At 38.0% G+C, this 19,655-nt stretch overlaps 3 protein-coding genes across 9 annotated transcripts; 2 read left to right on the forward strand and 1 right to left on the reverse strand.

Moving 5' to 3' along the window:
* The first annotated feature begins 242 nt into the window (after positions 1–242).
* LOC103464128 (oxygen-dependent coproporphyrinogen-III oxidase, mitochondrial-like) lies at positions 243–2,964 on the forward strand. Its single transcript, XM_081605840.1, has 5 exons — positions 243–455; positions 1,026–1,150; positions 1,468–1,686; positions 2,318–2,413; positions 2,498–2,964. The coding sequence occupies exons 1-5, from the start codon at positions 243–245 to the stop codon at positions 2,580–2,582; spliced, it is 738 nt and encodes a 245-aa protein (XP_081461966.1). The 3' UTR covers positions 2,583–2,964.
* A 4,090-nt stretch (positions 2,965–7,054) lies between these two features.
* LOC103464182 (oxygen-dependent coproporphyrinogen-III oxidase, mitochondrial-like) lies at positions 7,055–10,939 on the forward strand. The gene is made up of 7 exons (XM_081606371.1): positions 7,055–7,304; positions 8,007–8,147; positions 8,270–8,380; positions 8,505–8,646; positions 9,152–9,370; positions 10,142–10,237; positions 10,322–10,939. The coding sequence occupies exons 1-7, from the start codon at positions 7,064–7,066 to the stop codon at positions 10,404–10,406; spliced, it is 1,035 nt and encodes a 344-aa protein (XP_081462497.1). The 5' UTR covers positions 7,055–7,063; the 3' UTR covers positions 10,407–10,939.
* A 386-nt stretch (positions 10,940–11,325) lies between these two features.
* prrg1 (proline rich Gla (G-carboxyglutamic acid) 1) lies at positions 11,326–19,518 on the reverse strand. Of its 7 annotated transcripts, XM_081606375.1 has the most exons (5): positions 19,401–19,518; positions 18,594–18,634; positions 17,306–17,333; positions 16,674–16,834; positions 11,326–14,502 (listed from the first exon to the last, which is right to left on the reverse strand). In XM_081606375.1, the coding sequence occupies exons 4-5, from the start codon at positions 16,761–16,763 to the stop codon at positions 14,038–14,040; spliced, it is 555 nt and encodes a 184-aa protein (XP_081462501.1). In that variant the 5' UTR covers positions 16,764–16,834; positions 17,306–17,333; positions 18,594–18,634; positions 19,401–19,518; the 3' UTR covers positions 11,326–14,037. The 7 variants fall into 7 exon arrangements, with proteins under 7 accessions (XP_081462501.1, XP_008406212.1, XP_081462499.1 ...); XM_008407990.3 differs by lacking the exon at positions 17,306–17,333; XM_081606373.1 differs by lacking the exon at positions 17,306–17,333 and having other exon boundaries at positions 16,674–16,973.
* Between the last annotated feature and the right edge of the window lie 137 nt (positions 19,519–19,655).

A 19,655-nucleotide genomic window follows, 5' to 3' on the forward strand; every position in this document is an offset into this window, starting at 1 on the left:
TTTCTCCAAAATGGCAATATAAAATATTAGAGAAGTTATTCTTCAGCTATTAATGGGTGTCTTTTGGAAACGGATTGCATTTTGCAATTGTTTGATGTCGTTTAAGTTTAATATGCATCCGTAAGGTGTTAGTAAAGTGAGTCTAAAAAGCCACGCCCACAGAACCATCTGCCTGTGCTATAAATTCATCTGGCCACCAGTTAATTTATCACACCAGACCACTGGAGTTTCAGTGAGTAGAGATGGCGACCAAGATCTCCCGCAACGCGAAGGACGAGGAAAAAGAAACGAGCATTACGGAAAGATGCCGGGGCTTCCTGACTGCACCAGTGACTGACATCAGTGTGCTGGAAGAAAAGAAGGATGAGATGAGCACCAAGATGGAGATGCTGATCATGGAGACTCAGGCTGAGTTCTGTAAAGCTCTGGAGGAAGTGGAGGGTGGGACATTCAAGGTGGACAAATGGGACAGGAAGGAAGGTAATGCGGGTATATCTTCAATGGTTTAACCTAAAAATGCAAATACTGCTCTTAAAAATAAAATTTACTCAAGTTTGTTGTCAATCTCCAGCAGATAATTTTAGATTGGATCAACTTTTCATTTGAAAATCCCTCAGAGCTGTTTTCAGATCACTTGTTTCTGCTGTAAAGAAATATACCAACATCTCATAACATTTCTGGGCAGAACATCCAGCTATACAGTTTCTTTAATCAAATGCATAAATTACAACTACTAGATTATATGTCAGACATTAAGAAATAAAAATCACTCCAAAAAACTCGTCTAAAACTGAAAGCCTCTCACTATGAAATATTTGAAAACTAAGAGCTTGGTGTTAAAACATGAATTGGAGATGACCCTCCATGTTCATTTAATTAACTTCCTCGTTATAACAAAATGACCCTTGGTCATCTCCAGATGTTACAAATTGCAGAGGTTTTCAACCTGCATCAGCAGAAGAGTAGACATGACTCCCCTGTTAATGTCTAGTAATTAACCTCCTAACTACTAATTTTTTTAGTAGTTAGGTGGAGGAACAGACCTGACCCCGGTGTATATTGACAGAGAAGATGCCTTTCTGTTCCACAACACCCTGAAGGAGGCCTGTGACAAACATCACCCGAAGTACTACGCAGACTTTCAAAAATGGTACAGCTCCATCAGTGACTCTGACCTGCCTTTGCACATCAACCTGTTTGTGAGTTTTTAGGACTGATTCCAGTGAATTAATGTGGGTGAATTACCAAAGGTGTACCCTCACTGTTAATTTTTAATAAGAGAAAGTCTTGCCCTGCAATCTACAGATACAGAAGATAGTTGAGGAATGTTAGAGGTCATACTAGTGTTGATGTGAACGTCATGGGTGGGGATAATCTTATGTGGCTTTTCAACATCTTGTTGTTTTCTGTCCTAGACTTTAAGGTGTAAAGTTACCAACTTCCCTGGTCACTTCTTGTGTCCTCCAGGTGTGACAGGTACTTCTACGTCCGTCACAGAGGAGAGACTTGGGGCATCGGAGGAATCTTCTTTGACGACCTTGACTCCCCAAATCAGGAGGAGGTGTTCAACTTTGTTAAGAGCTGCGCTCGAACCGTGGTGCCCTGTTACCTTCCCATTGTGAGGAAACATCTGAATGATTCCTTCACTCAAGAGGAGAAAGACTGGCAACAGCTGCGACGAGGAAGGTGAGTGGAAAATGTATTATATCATTCAAATCCCTAAAATGAATTCATACTCCTCAAAACTGATAGCTTTTAGTATAAAGGAGGAATGTAGGGAAATGCTTTTTTATTGTCATCTTCAGTAATCTAGTTGGAAAATGAGCTAAAAAATGGTTTTATGACTAGAAGGATGTGGAAACTTTCTCATTTATTAAACAGAAGAGGGATTAGACTGAAATGTGTTAAGTTTAAGAATCACCTATCAATGCTATCATTGAGTTTCTAAAGTCTTTTCTGTTTGCAGATTATGTACATTTAAAGATAAAATCTGACAGCTTACATCTCTATTAGATCTGTCACAGTCTTGAAAGAAAGCAAGTTTTTTTAAGTATTCCAAAATTATAGGTCCAAAAATTAGTAAAAATAGAAATTGTTTGTTTACAGCAAAAAAATAACTACATAATTTAAATTTATTGTTTGACATGGTTAAAATTCAGAGGTGAAAATAGGTGCTTTATAAATTGCTACTATACTTCTTTTAAAGCACAAACAACACAATGCAGTATATTTATACTGCTGTATGTTGTATTATAGGTCTTGACACATTACTGTTTTCCCTATTCATTATAGTTTTTCATGTTTGTTTGTGTTGTAGCTACGTAGAGTTTAACCTGATGTATGACAGGGGAATAAAGTTCGGCCTTGCCACGCCTGGCTGCAGAGTCCTCATGTCGCTCCCCCTCACTGCCAGGTAAGACATCAGCTCTCCTGCTCTCTGTCCAATAGTAATCAGCCGTCTGTCTTGCCTGGTAACCGACTCCTCCTTCCTGTCCAGGTGGGAGTTCATGCACGAGCCTGGTGAAGGTTCCCAGGAGGCAGAGATGCTGGAAGTACTCAGAAACCCAAAGCAGTGGGTGTGAGCACCACAGTCACAGGTTTACAGAAAGAACAACCTTTGTAGTATTTTTGTAAAGCTGTACTCTGTTTTACAAGACCTGCATTTATAAGAAAATATCAGGTTTCATCAATTGTCTGAGTACTTTACCTGCAATGTTAATTGTCTTTCCATCATGTAATTTCAAATCAGCCTTTTTAAAAGCTTTAAGGATAATGTTTTTAATTGATTTTTGTGCCATTTGTCTCTTCCTATCAAAATCAGTAATAGCATAATTTCTTTCCAAAGAATTTTTCTTTCTTGTTTTCAATTTGACAATGACTGCAATTAATTTTCTCATATTTGTGGAAGCACTGTGCTTTTATTACTGTTGCTCCAGTAACAATAAATCAGATTGTTGACCTACACCTATCTGCTATAAACATTTAATTTTGAGTTTGATCAAAGCTAAAGAACAGGAATAAACATTGTGTTATTCTGTCTTATGTGAACAATGACTCCACTTTCTTTGCTTGAGCAGATGTGTAAACAACACCACACTTTGGTTCTGGGTCATGTTTCAGAGGATTATTGTGAATCAATGAAAAGATAAGACACACACATTGAGCTTCCTTTAGCATCTAACAGGAAGGTTTATTCTTCTTCTGTGTAATGAACATGCTCCATATGCAGTACTGTAGGCATCACTGAGTAATATCTAGCACTCAGATTCAGTACATTACAAATGGCTCCAGAATGAGAATTATTTTAACTTGCTCCATTTAACATAAATTTTACCAGATGAGAAAATCTATTCACAGATGGCTTTTAATTCTCCAAGCCAAATTAGTTGTTTTAGTTAGTGATTTAATTTAAATAGTGTCCCTTTTTCTCAGAGCTTTTGCATTAAAATACAATATATGAATTTGCTTTTAACTATGTTAATAGCTTTTACCATTTTTTATCTTGCAAAAATAAAATATAACGTAACATTTAAGCATTCTAGCTTTTAATTGTATCCATTGTTTTCACAGAATAACATTTGATCTCTTACACAAAAAAGCCAAAACAATTAAGCTTAATTGTGATTTTAGTGTTGTGTTTGTGTCACACTGTTTTTATGTATTTTTTCTTATGATTCACTACGGGCCATTTAGATGCTCTTCATAAAGCGGAAAATAAAGTTTGCCATTTTATGTAGGACGTCACATTGGATGTGACAGAGATTGATCATGAGGCACAACTAAAGTGCTGTCACATGCTACCTGTAAAAATAAAATATAATGTAACATTTAAACGCATTGTTAGGGTAAAAAAAAGGTCTCATGCTCTTTAGTATGACACCAGTGAATCTTCAGTGAGCTTCATCTAGGCAGCCATTACTTCTCACTGAATGTCATAGGAATATTGGTCCTCTAGTTTGTGCAGTAACCTAAAAATAAGCGTCAATTTTACAAAAAAAAAAGACCAAAATAATGTTCTTTGTGTGACAACCGTCTGCGAATGTGCAAAACACAACAAATTCAAAGTGAACTCAAGAGTCTCTCAGCTAGCTCACACATGCACAAAGTCCGCTAGCATTAGCATTAGGCATCCTCCAGAAATATGCCCCATTTTCTACACAATACTAATCACAAACTAAGCCAATGTGACTCACTAGTTAACACTTTATTCAATAACCTGTTCAACTAATATGCATGCATCAAAATAAATTTTTACTGACCTGCGGTATAGAAAAGAGGATATGATGGATTTATTTAAGAGTGTTACCTGTTAGTGAAAATATATCAGTGCGGTGTGTTTGTGTAAGTGTTTGTCTCTCCCTTTGCATAGAATTTAATATAATTAATTTGGAAGAGAGTTTTAAAAGGATTTACATATAACCCTGAGGTAATTGTGTTGGGTGGCTTCAGTATGGACAACAAATTGAAAGCAGCTCAAACAAATTGAAAGCAGCTCAAGAGCATTGTCAGCAAAAATTTGGGTACAGCCAAATTTTAAGCTTAACCGGCAAGAATTTATGGGGATGACGTTTAGATCCATAACCAGACAATTGAGTGTTGAATCACATTTACTTTCAGTGTTAGTAATTCTGTGAACAAGTTCCTCAAAAAAAAAAAAAAAAAAAAAACAGGTACAGAAAACAACCCAGCTGTCATGGTTATCAGATGACATATGACAGTTACTGGAAAAAATTAATTATGGCCTAAAACCTTCTCAGGAATAGCAAAATAGCTGTTTTGCACATCTTTAGCAATCAGAGCAATTGAGTGATTTAAAAATATTATATAAATGTCCTTTCAGAGGCAAGAGATGATGAGTAAATGATCTGGAAACAACTAAGCAACTTACTAAATCCCATTAATCACACCGATTTCAATCATGAATTGACAATGGTGGGGAGAAAATGCTGCTCAGTTTAGCAACAATATTTAATGACTTCCTCAATTCCTTGGTTAAAGATTTAATCATAGTTTAATTTAATAATTATCCCTCTTGTCATGTCAAAGGCGTTGGAGAAGATATTTCGAAACTCTCATCCTTTGGTTTCTCAGAACGACGGTGTCTTGTTTTCAGACATATTGAAAACATTGTGAACGACGTTTCATTCCAAATTTCCTCTTTGTGGGACAACGAAGGCTGTTTCTGTTTCTATTTATCAATTACAGTAAATATTGTTTCCTCAAAAATTTTAACTGGAATCCCTCCAGGAACTTCTTTAGATCCCAACCCAAATCTTTCAGGGAGATTTGTCTCCCGGGACGTCACCATGCAATATTTCTCAAATAAAAAAATGAAAAAATTGTTACATCCACCTAAAATACATTTAATCTTGTTGATGTTATTTGTCCATGTTAAATGTATGATTGATTTAAAAAAAGGATTTAATCAACTCCACGTTTTTATTTTATTTTCTTACAACTTGTCAGCTGTGATGACCGCATTAAACACAATGCAAGATTAAGACTTAAAGCAGACATTTCCATGTTGGTAAAATTAAAAACAAATGCAATATCGACTTGCACTGCCACTCAAAAGTATTTTACTTATTAAATGCTATTTAAAGAGCTGGATTCCACTAAGACCAGTGATCCCCTTTACAAAGGAGATCTGAAAAATCTACACCTTTCATAAATATTTCTTAATACTTTTTTCTCAAGCTGTTTTTTTATTTATTTATTTATTTATTTTTTTTTTTTACTTTTGCACAACCTGGAAGAATTATGTGTGAGACAGTTCATAGAAATGTGCAGCTCATTTTTGATCAGGTCTGTGCTGCATCTGTTTGTCAAGTCTGAACATTTACTCTGCATCAAAGAAAACATTCTCCCAACAAAAGCATTTGAGCCTAACAACAAGAGCAAATGAAACAGTCTTAATTGTTTGGCAACGTCTTTTCTGATGCTAGGAGACACTGTCATCGTCTTCTTGATCTTCTTGGTTTTTGTAGCATCACATGTTACTTTCTGTAGTTGTTTGTTTTTGCTACAACAAAGCTCTTCATAGAGCTGATCCTTGTTAATTATCTTTGCCATTTGGAGAGTCACAGCCACTGTCTTCAAGTCACTATAGAAGGTTTCCCCGTACAGCTCAACTGGCTTCAGTTCCACTTTAAAATATCCTGGTGAAAACTAAAACCATTTATCCTCGCATGCAATGTCTGAGTCAGAGAAATTCAAGAAGTCTATTTGGACCTCACGACAGGAACTTCTTTGCCCATGAGTTGCTTGGTGTGGTATCCAAAATATTGTCCTCCTTCCGCTGAACCATCTTGATTCTGAAACTGCACACTTCCTCATAAACATCTGTGATGCACAATTTTGTTTTGTAAAGAACTTAATAAAATCAACATAGACACAGTTTTTCTGCATTCTCAAAAGTCTGTTTTAGAGGCACAGGGCAGGTAAGTCAAGAGATGATGCCAGAGCTGAGCAGACAAAAGTAATTTTAGTCATTTTAAAGTAATTTGCTTAATATCAACTAGCAAATGACTGTGAGTAATGCTGGGCAGTTTGCTTTCAGATGTGATTAGCATTTCTTAATAGAGTGGTGTTGTTCAAAGATGACATTAGAATTATTCTGTGACATGCTATGTCTCCTAAAAATGCTTTTCAGACAGTTTATCAAAGCTTTACGGATGGATGCCATTTGCTGTTTCATCACCATCTTCATAAAAGTAACTCCACTAGTCACAGACTGACTCCATCAGTCACAGTGAAATACTGGAAGTATTTTTCTTCTCTCTCTACTCTTACATCTGACCACACATGGCAAATCAGTAGCTGTATTTTTGCCAATATTCTGCTAATGTTGAAAAAACACAATGTTGCAACCGAAATCTTTGCATTTAATAAGAAAAGCAAGTAAAGTCACACATGAATAAGTTTTATCAAAATGACTAATGAAGTTGTTTAAGCAAAGTGAGTCTAAAAAGCCACGCCCACAGAACCACCTGCCTGTGCTATAAATTCATCTGGCCACCAGTTAATTTATCACACCAGATCACTGGAGTTTCAGTGAGCAGAGATGGCGACCAAGATCTCCCGCAACGCGAAGAAGGAGGAGGAAAAAGAAACGAGCATTACGGAAAGATGCCGGGGCTTCCTGACTGCACCAGTGACTGACATCAGTGTGCTGGAAGAAAAGAAGGATGAGATGAGCACCAAGATGGAGATGCTGATCATGGAGACTCAGGCTGAGTTCTGTAAAGCCCTGGAGGACGTGGAGGGTGGGACATTCAAGGTGGACAAATGGGACAGGAAGGAAGGTAATGCGGGTATATCTTCAATGGTCTAACCTAAAAATGGAAATACTACTCTTAAAAATAAAATTTACTCAAGTTTGTTGTCAATCTCCAGCAGATAATTTCAGATTTGATCAACTTTTCATTTGAAAATCCCTCAGAGCTGTTTTCAGAACACTTGTTTCTGCTGTAAAGAAATATACCAACATCTCATAACATTTCTGGGCAGAACATCCAGCTATACAGTTTCTTTAATGAAACGCATAAATTACAACTACTAGATTATATGTCAGACATTAAGAAATAGCTAAATAATCATTACTTTCAATTAAAGTCAAACTGACTTATTTACAAACTGCCGGGGCTTCCAACCTGCATCAGCAGAAGGATAGACATGACTCCTTTTTCTACAGTGATCAACCTCCTAACTGTTCCTATTTCCTTTGTCAGACAAGTTTTTAGTTGTTTGGTTTCGTAATATAAAGTATTTCTTATTGTTATCCTACTTTATTGTTCTTGTTCTCTTTCTCATTATGAGTCACTGTGATTATCGTCTCTGTAAGATGCTCTTCACAACAGCTTAGGCTTTTTACAAAAAGTATTTCCAGCAGCTCTGGATTTCAAGATTTTTGATGGATTCACAGAAAGAAACAGACACGCACAAGCAATATATTCAGACATAAATGCTTATAACAACTAATTTTTACTATTTTTGTTTGTTTTTAGGTGGAGGAGGAATCAGCTGCATGATGCATGATGGAAATGTGTTTGAAAAGGCAGGAGTGGATGTGACAGTGTTGCTAGGTTGTCTGACTGAAGAGGCTGTGAAACAACTGAGTGGAGAAAAAGTCCTCAAAGGGAAAGACGGTGGGTTCTGCTTATAGCTTGCATGTGACTAGATGTAGTGACCATTGTATCCCACAAGTACTGTTATACTTTCTGCCTGGAAACCCTCATTTCAAATATAACTTGGCTCTATTTTGCTCCAGGTAAGCTGCCATTTTGTGCCATGGGTGTGAGCTCCGTCATCCACCCCAAGAACCCTCACATTCCGTCAGTTCACTTCAATTACAGATACTTTGAAATAGAAGAGGAGGACGGTGAGTCCCTTTTTAAAGCATCTGTGTCTTGTGGCTCTATTGACTCTGTGGATTAATGATCAGCTTTGTTTTTTCTCCCTCTTGCTTGTGTTGTGTGTGTGTGTGCGTGTGTGTGTGCTTTCAGGCTCCAAGCAGTGGTGGTTTGGTGGAGGAACAGACCTGACCCCGGTCTATATTGACAGAGAAGACGCCTTTCTGTTCCACAACACCTTGAAGGAGGCCTGTGACAAACATCATCCGAAGTACTACGCAGACTTTAAAAAATGGTACAGCTCCATCAGTGATTCTGACCTGTCTGTGCACATCAACCTGTATGTGAGTTTTTAGGACTGATTCCAGTGAATTAATGTGGGTGAATTACCAAAGGTGTACCCTCACTGTTGATTTTTAATAAGAGAAAGTCTTGCCCTGCAATCTACAGATACAGAAGACTGTGGAGGAATGTTAGAGGTCATAAATGACTAGTATGAATGTGAACAAGATGTGCCAATTTTTTTTAGAATAGATTAAACTAGATTAGATAAACTTTATGGTCTCCAAGGGACGACACTAACTGGGACAAATTAACATTTATACGCCTTTGTGTTAGATTTAGTTGCCTTGAATCTACAAGCAAACGACAACATAAAATGGCGATGTTGTCTTCTGTTGAATAGATGAAAGGAAATTATTATGCAATAGCTGTTCAGGTGAATCTGTCTGATGTTTTCCCAGATAAGTCTTCAAGTTGGAAAATTATCAACTTCCCTGGTCACTTCTTGTGTCCTCCAGGTGTGACAGGTACTTCTACGTCCGTCACAGAGGAGAGACTCGGGGCATCGGAGGAATCTTCTTTGACGACATTGACTCCCCAAATCAGGAGGAGGTGTTCAACTTTGTTAAGAGCTGCGCTCGAACCGTGGTGCCCTGTTACCTTCCCATTGTGAGGAAACATCTTAATGATTCCTTCACTCAAGAGGAGAAAGACTGGCAACAGCTGCGACGAGGAAGGTGAGTGGAAAATGCATTATCCATGCATTGATTCATCCATTTTCTTATACCCTTGTACCTAGTGGGGTCAGGAGGGGTGCTGGTGCCCATCTCCAGGTAGACATTTCGGGCAGGAGGTGGCGTACATCCTGGACAGGTCGCCAGTCCATCATAGAAAATTAATTTTAGCACTCAAATTTCTAAAATGAATTCATATCCCTAAAAACTGATAGATTTTAGGATAAAGGAGGAATGTAGTGTAATGCTTTTTATTTGTCAAGGGCTATCCTGTTGTCATCTACAGTCACTTTTTTTTCTCCTGACATTACAATATTTTACTTCAATTAACTTTTGCAGCAAGAATTGAAGGTTGTTTGAACTTATTGTCCATTTTCTCAAACTCACACTGGTTTAAAACAATAAATACAGGTTCCAGTAAATATCTAACCCTCCTACTAATGTTTGCATAAAAAGGGGGAGAGGATATTAAGGACTTTGTAAACATTTAAAGATTACTGTACAATAGTATCACACACTTTTGTCTGGTAATTCCTTCCTTCCTACCTTCCTTCCTCCCTCCACCCTCCTATCGTTTTTATTCTTCCTTCCTTCAAATCTGCCTGCTGTAGAAATTCATAGTGACGTTTATTATTTTAAATTTAACGTTAAATCAAAGCACTGTGATCTTTGAAAAGTTGAATCTAGAAAATTAATCTCTAATTCTTGCATTAAAGACGTGTAGGAACTCTGTAATGTGAAGAGTGTTTTTAAAATTGATATGTTGTGTTGTAGATACGTAGAGTTTAACCTGATGTATGACAGAGGAATAAAGTTCGGCCTTGGCATGCCTGGCTGCAGAGTCCTCATGTCACTCCCCCTCACTGCCAGGTAAGACATCGACTCTCCTGCTCTCTGTCCAATAGTAATCAGCCGTCTGTCTTGCCTGGTAACCGACTCCTCCTTCCTGTCCAGGTGGGAGTTCATGCACGAGCCTGGTAAAGGTTCCCAGGAGGCGGAGATGCTGGAAGTACTCAGAAACCCAAAGGAGTGGGTGTGAGCACCACAGTCACAGGTTTACAGAAAGAACAACCTTTGTAGTATTTTTGTAAAGCTGTAATATGTTGTACAAGACCTGCGTTCATAAGGAAATATCAGAGGACTTTATTTTTTCAAATCAGACTTCTTAAAAGCTTTAAAAATAATGTTTTAATAATTGAGGTTTGTGCCATTTGTCTCTTCCTTGTAGAATCAATATTTAATGTATTAAATATTTTAATTTTGTGTTTGAACAATCAGCTAAAAATTAGGAATAAACTGATTCCTATATACATTGTGTAATTCTGTCTGATGTCTCAGCTTTCTTTATTTGAGTGAAGTTGTAGACAATACTTTGGTTTTGGACCATGTTTCAGAAGATGATTGTGAATCAATGAAGCTTTTTGTCCTGAACTTTATCTCAAATCTATTTTATTGCAGTTTAATGTGTTGGAGCAACATAAAGTTGCTATTGTTGTCTTATTGAAAGGTAAATCTCCTCCCTAGAGGAGCCTCAGAGGCACTAACACTACTATTTCTGAAATTAAATGTAAAGTACTCAATAATAAAAAATAAAAAAAATCCATTATATTTTCTAAGCTCTGAAATTACAAGATGAAGCTAAGAGAAGTGCATATTTTTTGTTTTTCATTAAACTTTGTGTAGTTTCACAACCTGGTACAGATCAGTCACAAGAAACCATCTTTTAATCTTTTTTTTATTAAAAATTAATATCAAGCTTTTCACGAGACAAGAATTTATAACAACTTCCCTTGTGTTCAATTTTATGTAACATTTTGTTTAATAAGGCGTTGTAAAAAACGGCTCTGTGGAAGTATCAGTACACTAACTTATGTAATCCAAGTGACTACCAGCGCAGTCCAGTGTCAGAGCAAATGCTGAGGTTTACAGGTCAACTCACATACAACAATATTTAGTGCTTAAGGTGTGCGCCGTGTGGAAAGATCAGCGACATTTATTTTTGCCAATGAAGGTTAGACGGGTACATTTGGTCTTTAGTGCTTATCATTTAGGAAATATTGCATATAGATCAGAAGCACCTAGAGTAACATCGGCTCGTTGAATGAGAACTTTCCTACCTTTCATTAAGCACTTCCTGTTAAGCATAGACACTTCCTGTTAGCCTCACCGCTTACTGTAGTACAATCACATTAGTATCAATGCATTTAATGAACTCCTATGCATAAACAAAATCAATCTTAGTTAACTTTCAGACATATTCTATACACATATACAGTATGTAGAGGTGATTACACATGCTAAACGTGGAGTTTAGTTATAGTGACACTTAGTACAAACTCTTTTCTTATATTTAATTTCCTAACAGCTCCAGAATCTCTTTCTTGTGCCCGTATTTCTGCCTCTGAGCAGAAACCCACAGGTTCATGAGGGTTAGTGAGGTCTGACTGTCAACAAACAGCGCAGAGATGTTTATGACCTGAAAAGGCCAGGTTCATGCATTACCAAGATTATAAGTAATGTGATTCCCGCTTTACTTCCTCCTTTATATGTTCCAGTCTTCAACATATTTTTAATGTTGGATTAGTGCATTTGCTGAAAAAAAAACATTTCAACCTACATTAGAGCAAGAAATCTGAGTGCTGTTAGTACGGTGTAAAGTATTTTGAAGTGTTAACTTCTTCTTTGTATTAGGGTCTGCAATTATCTATTATAAAATGTGACGGGCTGCTTCTCATTTACAGTCAGCACAAGCAGAAATGCCACCAGAAGAGTTTCAGAAGTTAAAAGGTGGAAAAACTTCTGACTTTTACGTCGTTGCTTTCCTTCCCTTAGACAAATAACTGCACAGTTCAACAGCCTGGAAACTGAATGAGAGAAAAACCTTAAAGCACAAATAGTCACAGACACATTTCTATGCATCCCTGGCAAAGTTGTGTAAAAAGCCATATAATAATTATCGCTAGTTAATGCAGTAGCACAATGTAACACTGAAATATTTAAAAGATTCTAACAATTAAATCAAAAGCATTTAGCAGAGGGAAAAAACATTTACGCGCATTAAAATCAATAAAAAAAATGTAAGTGAAGCATTTTACGTTAAGTCAGGGGGTCCTAATTGGTAATCCATACCTATTTCTCTGGGATAAAAACATTATTTGACATGGAGACCCATTTCCTTTTGTAACTGGCAACCAAGCTTATTGGAGACCCGTATTTATCGTCTTGGTAAAATTTACAGTTAGAAAAGTGGAGCAAAGAGGGAAACGTTAGGGTTGTCAGTCTACATAACAATTACTAGAGTCTATTTACATGTAAACTGGTTGAGAGCGATGCCAAAAACAATGACTTTCCTGTCATAAACACTCCTGTTGGTACCAAGTCATCAAGGACACTACAAAACCTAAAGTAAAACTGGACTTCTCACCTTCACTGACACAAGAATTTCCCCGTCTTATGTAACTGTGTGTATATTGCTAGTTGCTTTTGGTATTTTACTGGGAGTTTAGATCAGACAAGACTGAGATTAAGATTTTTTTTTTTTGGTAAAAAAAACAAAAACAATCAGGGTAGGTTTGAAGTAAAGCACGTCAGCAATTCGACACACATTCTGCACATTCTTTTACACACCGTTCCCAACGGTGGACGGTCTGGGAATCTGTGGGTCTGTTTCACGTTTCTCCCTCTGTGTGCTCCAAGAGTGTATGTGGTAGAAGATTATTACCCCGGTCAATCAACTGCTAAGATTTTTACATGCACATCTCACTCAACAGTTTTACCAGTTAAAGTGGCTTGCCATTGATTTCAAAGTTCCTCCTTTTTACTGTAAGAACATTACATGGACAAGCACTGGCTTATCTCCCTACTTCCCTGCCAGGGTTCTTTCCTTAAGCATTTTTGGACTCTGGTATCTCTTTTAAAAATTAGCACATTTTCAAAATTGTATTTAGGTAATTTCCTTGTGTTTTCTATATATGTGTTTTATTTGACGTTTGTGATTTATACTGGCACCAAAGGTACCAACAACTGTGCAATCAGAGGCTATGATAATAATTATCTCTTAACTTTTTTTCACACTGAATAAATATACTCAAATTAAAGGTAAAATTTTTCTCAGTCTTGTATTGCTAGGTTATTGTGCTGGAATGAAACGTGCATTTAGTTTAAAGCTTTTTACACATCTTTACCAGCAAGATCACCTAACCCAACACCAAGTCCAAGTCCTCTCTCAAGTCCACAAACATGTCTGACTCTATATGTGTTAAGACAAAAAAACGGATATCTAGATACGAAGAAAAAGAAAAGTTGAAATAATGTATTTTTGCCTGCTTAAGTCTCAATAGTTTGGCACTGATCCTCTGAGAAGCATCAATCCAACCCTCATTATACGCTGGTCTGAATTATAGCAATAAAACCCTTTCATCCTTCACATGAGGTGTTGTTTGGTTTTGGTATTACAGTATCACTTAATCCCTTATGCATTACTTCACCTCGATGACGAAAAGGTCAGTGCAAATTTCAACAGAACTGGCACCGGCAAAGTTTGCATCAGTCCACTGAAATGTGTGTGCTTGCTGCGTGTTGAATGTTGAAGGCTGGTGATACCACAGTAGAAACACTGCTAAACAATAACATGGTCTTCACGTAGGTCAGGGCTTTAGTTTGAGACGTGTTCACTTCCTTTGACCACCGCTGATTCTACCGGAGCTGGAGTTCACTATGTCTTCGTACTGAGGAGGCGGCTCTGTCTCTATCTGGACATCTGTGTGGCCCACGGCCTCTTCGTATGACGGCGGCGGATCTCCTGCGCTTCCTCTCCCCAGGGTGATCTCGGAGCCTGGATAGGCCGGGCTGCTGTGGATGCTGAGTTCTGACTGGTCACCATGATGGTAGTCCCTCCCCCACTGGTCCATGGAGACCACCGACAGGACGTGGTTATGATGCGAGTGGCCCAGGCCCGGGCTTCGCTGGGAGCGCTTGCGGGAGTGGCAGCGCCAGGCAGTGATGGCGACGGCGATGACGATGAGCCCGACCAGCAGCAGCGGCACGATCAGGTAGAGAGATTGGGCCCCGCCGACCATGGAGTCCAAACCACCGGGTGGACTGCTTTCCCGGACATATTCCTCCCAGAATCGCTTCTGCATGTTAAGAAAGAGACGAGAGTTGACGAAGTCCGCAATGAAGTCTGGCTCAAAGGAAACCAGAGAGTCGCAACAAATCGTCCCGTTTCCTGTCTGAATAGTTTTTGCAAGAGAAAACAAAGGGAGGCGACAACAATCCCTAAACAAAACGAGAACACACAGCTCTCTGGCCTCTCACAATGGCTTTACAAATCCGCCTGCCTGCCTAGTGTTGCTCTTCCTGCTGATAAACATCACTTCCTGAAAAAAAAACACCCACATTCCACAAAAACAAACACTTTGGTTTCAGGATTTCACTGCTGGACACAAAATTACCACAAATAATAATAAAAAATTTAAAAAAAACTTTTTTTCTTTAACATTATGTGAATGGTTTAGGTTATACAGTCAAAATAATATTGATTTATGGATTTTAACTCCAGGTTTAAACCCTGGAGCTAAAACAGGCTTCTGTAGATTTCTGCCCTACCATAAATGTCTAAAAATGTGGAAATGGAATCAAAATGTTGAATGGTGAACTGTCTTCAGTTTTCAGAACCATACGCAGAACTGATTGTAATGAGACTTTAGTAAAACTTCCAGAAAAATATAATGCAGACCCACAAAGCAGTAGGAATTATCCTTCACCCAATAATTAAAGCAGCTTTACCCTAAAACACAAGTAAACTTCATGCTGTAGGTTCTCTAAATCCACATAAGTCAGACCATAATTATTTTTGACTTTTGCTCTAAAGTAGGATCATTGAAACACAGTTCTGAGGCTTTCGTGTTGCTTCATCTTCAGGCTTTTAGGTTAATGTTTGATTTGAAAACATAACTTGGGGAGTTGACATACACACATGAGTAAGAGCCCACAGCTAATCTAAACAATGCAGTATAATTTTTTTTTTAAAAAGCATGCACCATGCCTACTTTGGTGAGGATAACAAGAAACCTTATTAAAATTATTCAAAGGAGAAAAAAAAGAATACACTTTAAAATATTCAGCTTTTATACAAATTCACCAGTGAAGAGCAGTTGTATTTCATCCTGCATAATACTAATGTAATTGAATCATTTAAACAAATTATTCATACATAGCTGATTAGTTTGTGTCAGAACTTTTTGTTTGTAATTAATGACCTCCTATTTCAATGTGGACATAATAAGAAACAGAAAAAGTTAATTAAAAAAAACAATTACAGTTAAAGCAATCACTAATAAGTGTTTTAAAGAGCTGGGGTATAGGAACCAAATTTATCTTTCCACCATGCACAGAAAAGATGTTAAGGGAGGTAAAAAAAAAATACCAAAGCTCGCTGCTAGAGAACTGCAGCTAACAATGGCCCTTTAGAGTACAACGAGTCTCCATGACGACGACGACGACTGCAAGCTTTCTACATGTCAACCGGCCGTTTGGAACCAACGCCAGAAGAGAACATTTTTATGTCCTACCATCGTTAATGTAAATGTGTGACGTTTATGAAACTACCAGAACCTTGGGCTTCGGTCAGATGAGAGTAAGGTTGGACTTTTTATCATCTTTTCACTGTATGGCAGGTCGGTTTAGTGTGAAACCAAGTGGAATATCAGGCATCCCATGCCCACTGTTAAGCATGGTAGAAGATATGTAATGATGTGGGCCCTTCTCGCTGCCAAATATTCAAAGAACCATGTTAACAAACATGGCATTGTGAACGCGTTGATAAAGCCGAACATTTTATCCAAAACAGAAGGCCAACTCCACACAGGAATCATTCATCGGGCACTAAATCAGCGTTCTTCCAAGACCAACACACTACGAAATAAAGACGTGCTCCAACTTTATGATTCATTTTTAACTAAAGACACAAAACCTGTTCTACTGATAAGAGGGGGTAGTGCAATTTCCTTTTTACAGTAGAGGAAGTAATATTTGTGCTCTACTTTTTATCTTTTTTTCACCAGAATAAACAAATCAAACCTAAGGTGAGAAATCTCCAAACTTTCTGTGCGAGACCATGCTACCACAAAAAAACCAAATGTGTTTTTTATTTTACATCTTTAAATAATCATCTTTCATCCCTGAAAGATGATGATGTTCTCAAACGGAGAAAATGGACAAGTCTAAAGTGCAATCACTTATCTAAAAGCGCGTCAATACTTCAAAGATAAAATCAATCTCCTGTGACGTCTCTCATCTGCCGTACCGTCTTCTCGTCGTTCTCGAAAGCTTCCCGGGCCTCCTCGTAGGTGCACACCTCCTCACGGCATTCCCTCTGAATGTTCCCAAGCTTCATCTCCTCCAACAGGAAGTTGGCCCTCCGCAGCCGCCTCAGCACCGAGTGGGCTGAATTTGCTGGCAGGAACACTGCGAAGAAAAGAGTAACAGGAGAGGAGCACAGGAGGGAGACACAAAGGAGGGGGGTGGCAGAGACAATGTCAAAGTGAGGGAAAGGATGCAAGACTCAGAAAAGTGTCAGAAAGACAAAAGCGACAAGCCGAGACTTCTAAACGGGAGAAAAGAAAAGTTAGTAAATGGAACGGCATGTGGGAGGGAAAAAGGCACAAAATTCAGAGAAAAAAAGACAAGAAGCTAGAAAATTGGGAGAGTGAAAGAAGTGTAGGCCAAAACAAAAGAAGCAGAGCAGAGGCAAGCGATGCTCAGTGCCCACATTTCTGCATATAAACAAAAGCTTATTTTATTTGGCCATCCATTCCCAGACCACAAGAGAAAGTGGAGGAATTAACTTAAAGAGACAAAGCGTTGTCTCATTTGGACGTTCCAGAGCACAAACAAAACCCTCCAAGAGGTCACATCATGATCTGGTTCTGATATTACCAAGTAATTGCTCTTGTTTGAATCGTAACTTTGAAGGAATTTGATCAATAAGATGTGACAAGACGACAAAAAGGAAAAAAAAAAAAAAAAAAAACGAGACAAGGGGAGGCAGAATTTAAGCAGAAAAAACAGAATGGGGATTGTTTTTATTGTTTTCCTCCAGGATCAGATTCCAGTGATTCATTTCAGTGCAAAGTAATATTGAGAAAAACCTCACAACAATTTACAACAAGTACCCTTCAGTAAACACCAGGTTTTTACAAGTCAGCACATCTTGACAAATGTTTCATGTAAATGTATTCCAACAGGATATGAACTCTGAAGCTATCAGGTTAAGAATGTAAATGAAAAGTGTCTAGCACTTACAGAATTAGAGGTTTCTCTCCCAACATGGGTGTCAAATTAGTACCAACTTTGAAAAAGTAAGTGAAAAGATTGTAGAGTTGTAGGGCAAGTTAAAAGTAAGTTAAAAGATTACTTAAAACCTCAATCTTGAACAATTCTGGGCTTAATTGTAAATGACCATCTTCTGAGTAAAATAACTTGTTGCCAGTTGGGCCTCATATTTTGGAAATGGTGTAAGTAAACAATTAGACAGTGGTGGGCATTTATCATATTATTTATTGTAAAACTTCTTATCGTGATAAGAATTTTAAATTAATGTAACAATGATCAATTCAAATTAATGGTGTTTGAAAACCTCAAAAATTGAGCGGACTGTCAGAATTGTTATTTTTACAATTTTCTCTGATGTTAGTTCCATGAGAGTATAAAAATAATGATTTAAAAAAGTTGTTAAATGCAGTCACTGTGTGCAGGTTGGTGATGTGAATCCCACTTCTTTAAGTTGCAGGTGTCCTGAAGAAGCCCATTTCAAAATTGTTATGTTTCTTTAAGAGCATTATTTGTGTTTGTAGTTCAGCTTGACAGCAAGTACACGCATTCACAGCCATATAGTTGCCTAAAAAGACTGAAAAAATAAATGCTGTTTTGGTTATCACAATAAACAACACAATTTCTTGTGATACAATTTAAAAAAAGAAAATCCCTATAAAAGTAAATGTGACTTTTAAGAATTTTTTTTTAAATCCACCATAAAATTAATGTAATGAGAAAAAAAATTCACGCCATGCATTCACAGAGTAAAAGTGCCCCATAGTGATTGGTGGGCTTGACTGCATGGGCCCCGGAATGAGATTCTGCTTAGGGCCTCATCCAAGCTTTAGCCGGCCCTGGTGTTATGATGAAATCCATGAGTGTACTGTAAATAAACAGTGAATCAACTTACCACTCCCCATAATTCCTGCCAGTATGTTCGGGGTGATTTATCTGTGGAAAAAAGGTCAAACATAGATTAAAAGACTTATAAAAAATAACATCCACTCATCAACCTATTTTTGTCTGCTTAACTCATACTTTGCGCTGTTTTTTCCCCCCCAGCAACCCACCAATAATTCAATAATATCCCACATGAAGACTTGTTTTCATTTAGTAATAGCCAAGTGACTTGTAAAAGTTCTCACCTCTCTGATATTTCTTATAAACAGCTGGATGGCAAATAATAACTGCAGCTCAACTCAAAATGCCTCAAATAGAAGTCAATGTTGTGACAACATTTTCCATCATCGAGGAGTCAAGGGGCATTTTTGAACAGTCAACAGGACACGTTGGACTAAAAGGACAAAAGATGAAATCTGGCCAGTGTCGCACACACTTTAATGAGCTCCCAGCTCCCAGCTTCAGGCTAAAATAGACGACGTGCAGCAGAAAAATCCCAAAACAAAGCGCCGCCGCCCCGTTACAACAATAACCTGAAGCACATTACAACACCGTTTCTTCACCAAACAGTCTCTTCTCCGATTCAATGTGTCTCGGTAAGCAGGTCCAAGGTGGTCAGAGCTCTGAACGAGAAACAATTCACTGGATCTAATCACCTCCAGCTCAGGATGATATTTAATGACCGACATGTGGTTCAAAAGGCCGGATTTCCTTTCAGCGCAGACGAGGAGACGGAGATCTCTGCCAGCTGTTGCTTTTCTATTCATGAACACGCCGAAAAGAAGCAACAGACACGAAACACATCGCTTCTGCTTACCTTGTTTCGATGCCAAAAATTTGCATAAGCGACGTCTCTCTTCGACCCTTCGCTAGCCGAAGTGATGCTTTGCGCATAGTGCGCAGGCGCGAAGCTCTGTTTGCAACAGCGGTCCCTCACTCCCCCCCCGCCCCACCCCAATTAAAGACACAGACACAAACCTTTTAAATGAAAATCAAAATAAAGTTTCCATTTTTTTATTCCTTCTAAATAACTTGTGCTTTGGCATGTTTTTCACACTCTGAGTGTTTCCGT

The sequence above is a fragment of the Poecilia reticulata genome, chromosome 4 (genome assembly GCF_904066995.2).
Source record: "Poecilia reticulata chromosome 4, P_reticulata-male-v2, whole genome shotgun sequence".
Classification (NCBI taxonomy): domain Eukaryota; kingdom Metazoa; phylum Chordata; class Actinopteri; order Cyprinodontiformes; family Poeciliidae; genus Poecilia; species Poecilia reticulata.

What these genes read in the sequence shown, in the direction of transcription:
- LOC103464182 (XM_081606371.1), top strand. Translation starts at nt 7,064, where the DNA reads ATGGCGACCAAGATCTCCCGCAACGCGAAGAAGGAGGAGGAAAAAGAA. An exon ending in CAAATGGGACAGGAAGGAAG is followed by an intron (nt 7,305 to 8,006) that starts GTAATGCGGGTA and finishes GTTTGTTTTTAG; the next exon opens with GTGGAGGAGGAATCAGCTGC. An exon ending in AGTCCTCAAAGGGAAAGACG is followed by an intron (nt 8,148 to 8,269) that starts GTGGGTTCTGCT and finishes ATTTTGCTCCAG; the next exon opens with GTAAGCTGCCATTTTGTGCC.
- prrg1 (XM_008407990.3), bottom strand. An exon ending in TCGAGAACGACGAGAAGACG is followed by an intron (nt 14,503 to 16,673) that starts GTACGGCAGATG and finishes CTTAACATGCAG; the next exon opens with AAGCGATTCTGGGAGGAATA.
- LOC103464128 (XM_081605840.1), top strand. Translation starts at nt 243, where the DNA reads ATGGCGACCAAGATCTCCCGCAACGCGAAGGACGAGGAAAAAGAAACG. An exon ending in TACGCAGACTTTCAAAAATG is followed by an intron (nt 1,151 to 1,467) that starts GTACAGCTCCAT and finishes TGTGTCCTCCAG; the next exon opens with GTGTGACAGGTACTTCTACG. An exon ending in TCGCTCCCCCTCACTGCCAG is followed by an intron (nt 2,414 to 2,497) that starts GTAAGACATCAG and finishes CTTCCTGTCCAG; the next exon opens with GTGGGAGTTCATGCACGAGC.